Raw genomic sequence first — 5,789 nt, forward strand, 5'->3', positions numbered from 1 at the left:
GCAAATTTATATTGTTCAAACTCAACAATTCATCAAATTCCACGGATTGCACAGATTGTACATCCAAACAACATTTAGAATTGGGCAACACCCATTGATCCTAACATCAAATTCCAAGCACACCCAAACGGTAGAATTCAAATTGGAAGCTAATTCATTTCCATCTTAGAATTGGAATCTTGAGGCTAATTCAATTTCAAGCTCAATTCTCTGCATCCAAACACATCATCACAGATTCTTGCCAGATAATGACCAAACGTGAGTAAATGATTCTTTGACCAACTTTTTGGCTTTTCTTCATGTAATGCAGTCGACACACAGAGCTTTTGCATGTTCGCAAAAAAAGGGTAACGCAATGGATGATTTAAAATCACTATGCTCATACGTACATTTTTGTTGTTTTTGTATAGCCTAAACTGCACATTGTTTGTGAAATACATTACTGACATCATGATTTTTTCTTTCTTAAAAAATAAGGAGATCGCTGGTTCCATATGTACATGTACCAAATCTCTGTCCGTGTATTTCTCCTTGCAGTGGTAGCAAAGATTGGCTGCCACGTTGATCTTGTTCGTATACTTCCTTCTTCGCCCAAATCCAGAATAGACATTATACAATGGGGTAAACTGTAATGACCCCCTTCACATTCCCGGATTCGCCAAACTGTCCCTTCGTGGATCCCCTCCCTTCCAGGAAATCACAAGTCCCACTTCGCCACCACTTCCGCTGCTCCACGCCGTCGCCGCCATGGCCGACCGCCTCCTCCTGCTCGCTCTGGCCCTCGCCTCCGCCGCATCCGTCCTCGTAGCCTCCCCAGTCGCCGCCGCGCGTCCGTGCGACACCCTCCTCATCTCCTCCAACTCGGCCAACGCCAACCCGAGCAACGACCCCGACCGCAGCGCACCCCTCACCACGACGGTCATCACCGTCTTCCGCGTCCGCCGCTTCGGCCCCCACCTCCTCCGCGCCCACGGCCACGCGCAACCCCACCTCAACCGCCACCACCACCTGCACTCCATCCCCGCGAACATCCAGATCCGCCACCCCGAGCTGCCAGAGCTCCCACACTCTGCGGCCGGCGCCGCCGCCAGTGTCCAGGAGCGCCTCAATGGCATCCTGATGGTAGTCGTCGGGATCCTCACCGCCGCTTCCGTGTACCTCGTCTGGTCCATAATCACCGGCACCGGCGCGCTCTCCCACTACGACGAGCTCTACGGCGACGAGGCGCCCGACTCCGGGAGCCCCAAGAAGGTCGGTTACGTCATCATCTCCAGCGAGGCCCACGGAGGCGGTAAGAACTAGGGCGTAGGGTTTGGTAGATCTCCCAGCAGTGGCAAGTATTGCTGTTCATCTGCTGCATAACAGCTCATGAAATGTCTCTGTGATGTGTAGCTGGGGAGTAGTAGTAGTAGTGAACTAGTGATGTAGCCTCCATGTGTGTACGCCCTTGATGCGCAATTACATTTGTGAAATCTGCTTTGTTTGTAATCAACTTATTGTTCGGATGCTTGGCGATGTTGTGAATTGTTACTCTCATGTATTTCGTTAGATGGTAGTGTCACTCTTGAGAATCGTTGACGATCTGTTTCTTGATCCATTCAAAGTGTCAAACAGATCTCTTGTATTTCTCCGCATTGGTGCTGCTACCTGGTATAAGCACTTCCAAAGTTCCATTTTCCCACTACCGACAATAGCTAATCGGTTACTTGCTTGGTCATGTATTCATTGGTATGTCTTATTGAGTTATTATCTGAACTGTTGATGGCCATGGATGTACAGTCTTTGCTTTTTAACCAGACAAGGTTATCTGATGCATTGGTTTTAGACACGACATAAAATTTGCTCATTAGTTGTCTTGTACTTGGTTAGGTCACAAGCTTATATGTTTGAAAGGAAGGTCAAAGTCATACTGCACGTATACTAGTATATTTGGCTGATGATCAGAACCTGACCATGGCATTGCCGCTTAAGGTTTGAACTTGGTGGGCGGCAGCACCTTCGGCCATGCCTCTCTGGAGTGTTTGTACGACACCTTGGTGTGCTTTTGTGTTGGAGTACCTTCTGAAGGTTAGCTATAGGGTCAAGGATCTTGACTTTGTTGCTGAACTCGGATCATTTCTGGTGGCCCTCCTCAGCCTGCTCTTAGCTTTGTCATAGTGGCCAAAAGAGGAGAAACTTGCAACATTATGGGTGAAGGAGGAGAAGGTAACAGTGATCTTCAACTATGCTGCTTGGCTGCCTGATTATCCTACGGTTTGTAGAGTAGTATCAACTATATGTATTGTTTGTCTTCTCTTTTCTTTTTTGTGCGGTTGGCAAGTAGTATTTGATTATTTTGCTGCAACGGATCTTGTGTGGTTGGTCATATTCATTGGTATGAATCATTGAGTTATCCAAACTGTTGATCTTTTCGAAAAAAATCCAAACTGTTGATGGCCATGGATGTACAGTCTTTGCTTTTTAACCAGAAAAGGTTATCTGATGTGTTGGTTTTAGACACGGCATAAAATTGCTCACTAGTAGTAGTCTTGTACTTGGTTAGGTCACTAGCTCATATGTTTGACAGGAAGGTCGGTATACGTAGTACATTTGCTTGATGATCAGAAGCTGACCTTGGCATTGTTGCGTAAGGTTTGAACTTGGTCAGCGGTAGCATCTTCGAACTTTGGTCATGCCTCTGGCAGTGCCAGACCCAATAATGTTTCGAAGCCTGCAAAATTAAAGGCTTAGGATGTTAATTTTTTCCAAATTGCCAGGAGAGAACACCTGATGTAATGTGATGTTCTGCCAGCAAGCCAGGGATGCTAGATCCGCGAATGCTCTCTGGAGTGCTTATACAACACTGGGTGATGGAGGAGAAGGTGATCTTCAACTATGCTGCTTGACTGCCTGATTATCCTACAGTTTGTAGAATAGTGTCAACTATGTATCTTCTCTTTTTGTTTTTGTGCGGTTGGCAAGTACTCCCTCTGTTCCATAATGTCAGAGGTTTTCGCAAACTGTTTTAGTTTGCCAAAACGTCCTATATTATGGATCAGACTGATAGTATCTGATTATTTTGCTGTCAGGATCTCGTGCCCATTGCATTGCTCTCGTAGTAGAGGCTGCAACCTGCGTACACGTTAGTACTTGCCCTTTTCCAAGCAACATGGTTTACATAAGATGCATGATTACATTCGTTACAATTTTCGGAGCTGTTTCTTTGTTTGTTTCATTGTTGTTCTCATTTTCCCTGAGATGCTTGAGAATCCTTTCGCATCTCATTTTACTGTACAGTAGACAAATGTTTATCTGAATTTATTGCGTTCTTTATCTTGGATCTGCCTGTGCATGGTCTGGGCATTCAGAATGCTAGGATTGTTAGGATTCTGATGACCCCTCTGCTCACTCAGTTGTTGCTCACTCAAGTTCCAATAGGCATTTGTATGTTTCGAAAGCAGTACTAAATACTATTAGGTAGTGTTATCCTTGAATTTGCCTGTCGTGCAATCATGTTGTATGGTATGTTGTTGTATTTTCGTCAAGTGCAGACTCATGGTTGGTTTTCTGCAGATTTCATTTTCGTCAAGTGCAGACTCAGAGTTGTTCTTCTGCATAAAATTCATCGTTGAAACTCAGCAGTTGAAATCTTGAAGATTGAAATACACTGGATATGTTGAGTCTTTCTGTTACAAATTCAGCTAATGCTAATTGGCTATTCCAAAGCCGAGCATTTTCCGGTAGACTAGCACCTTTCCAGACCGGACCAATATTTGTTTTCTACCATCACATTATTCTACACAAGAGCAACTCTAGCAAACTGATCAGACCCTTAAAATAACTTACTCTTACAGTTTTAGTTGAAAAAAAGGCCCGAACAGACCCCTTAAAATCGTGTGACCCTTAAATATTTTTAAAGGGTTCTGAAAATTCACACCTGAGACCCTTTGTATCTAACATTTCGGAGACAAAAATGTCAGTGCCTTGTATACCCGACGCCTCCCGCCGATACATGCCGAAGTCCTTGACCGTGTCGTCGATCGAGTCCAGCCAACACCACCAGAAGGATCACCTCGTCGTTAAGGAATTGAACCAAGGACCAAGGAATTGGGCAGAGCAGGCTCCTCCCAAAGCTGGTTGGCGCCACTGAAGGCTCGCGGATGGAGCAGGCGGCTACGGCCTCACAGGCGGACGATGGGCATGCTGGCAGGCGGCGGGAGGGAGGGAGGTGGCCGAATGAGGTGGGTGAGATAGGGATCCTAGAAGCTGCTGCTCCAAAGATGAGCTAGCCAGCAGAGAACAACGACAGAGTAGCTGGACAGACACTGCCACTGTCATTGCAAGTTCCGTAGAATCATACTCCCCTCCGTCTGATGAAACTTGTCTTAGATTTATCTAAATTTAAATGCATCTACATACTAGATAGTGTGTAGATACATCTAAATTTTGATAAATCTAAGATAACTTTAGTATGATGGAGGGAGTACAAAATACTCGATACTCCCTTCGCCGGCAGATGCAAAACCGCCCGCGTCGCCGTAGAAACATGTGGTGAAACTTGTCATGCCATCGCCGGAGAACCCCGCCCAGCATCGCCGGAGAAACCCATCGTGCTGTCGCCGGAGAATCCCGCTCTAGCGTCGCCGATTCAGCAGACCTCATCGCGTTGCGAATCCTACCTCACCACTCCGCCTCCTCTCCATCCATGCACGCCGCCGTCGCTCCTCTATCTGCCACGGTCGTCGTCGGAGAGCCCAGCCCGACACGGCGATTCAGCAGCAGTGGGGCTTGCAGCAGCAGCCGATAGGTAGTGTTATCCTTGAATTTGCCTGTCGTGCAGTCATGTTGTATGGTATGTTGTTGTATTTTCGTCAAGTGCAGACTCATGGTTGGTTTTCTACAGATTTCATTTTCGTCAAGTGCACAGAGTTGTTCTTCTGCATAAAATTCATCGTTGAAACTCAGCAGTTGAAATCTTGAAGATTGAAATACACTGGATATGTTGAGTCTTTCTGTTACAAATTCAGCTAATGCTAATTGGCTATTCCAAAGCCGAGCATTTTCCGGTAGACTAGCACCTTTCCAGATCGGACCAATATTTGTTTTCTACGATCACATTATTCTACACAAGAGCAACTCTAGCAAACTGATCAAACCCTTAAAATAACTTACTCTTGCAGTTTTAGTTGAAAAAAGAGGCCTGAACAGACCCCTTAAAATCGTTTGACCCTTAAATATTTTTAAAAGGTTCTGAAAATTCACACCTGAGACCCTTTGTATCTAACATTTCGGAGACAAAACTGTCAGTGCCTTGTATACCCGACGCCTCCCGCCGATACATGCCGAGTCCTTGACCGTGTCGTCGATCGAGTCCAGGCAACACCACCGGAAGGATCGCCTCGTCGTTAAGGAATTGAACCAAGGACCAAGGAATTGGGCAGAGCAGGCTCCTCCCACTGAAGGCTACCACCTCACAGGCGGACGATGGGCATGCTGGCAGGCGGCGGGAGGGAGGCGGCCGAATGAGGTGGGTGAGATAGGGATCCTAGAAGCTGCTCCAAAGATGAGCTAGCCAGCAGAGAACAACGACAGAGTAGCTGGACAGACATTGCCACTGTCATTGCAAGTTCCGTAGAATCATACTCCCTCCATCTGATGAAACTTGTCTTAGATTTATCTAAATTTAAATGCATCTACATACTAGATAGTGTGTAGATACATCTAAATTTTGACAAGTCTAAGATAACTTTAGTATGATGGAGGAAGTACAAAATACTCGATACTATGCATATTTTTGGTCATCAACAAAA

General features: G+C 45.9%; 1 protein-coding gene across 1 annotated transcript; it reads left to right on the forward strand.

Annotated features, from left to right (window-relative positions):
• The first annotated feature begins 649 nt into the window (after nucleotides 1-649).
• On the forward strand, nucleotides 650-1,548 carry LOC127300950 (uncharacterized). Its single transcript, XM_051331154.2, has one exon. It carries the CDS (start codon nucleotides 748-750, stop codon nucleotides 1,300-1,302), a length of 555 nt encoding a protein of 184 aa, XP_051187114.1. The 5' UTR covers nucleotides 650-747; the 3' UTR covers nucleotides 1,303-1,548.
• The last annotated feature ends 4,241 nt before the right edge of the window (nucleotides 1,549-5,789 follow it).

This window comes from Lolium perenne, chromosome 1 (genome assembly GCF_019359855.2).
Source record: "Lolium perenne isolate Kyuss_39 chromosome 1, Kyuss_2.0, whole genome shotgun sequence".
NCBI classification, from domain to species: domain Eukaryota; kingdom Viridiplantae; phylum Streptophyta; class Magnoliopsida; order Poales; family Poaceae; genus Lolium; species Lolium perenne.

Coding starts and splice junctions, on each gene's coding strand:
- LOC127300950 (XM_051331154.2), top strand. CDS start 748: ATGGCCGACCGCCTCCTCCTGCTCGCTCTGGCCCTCGCCTCCGCCGCA.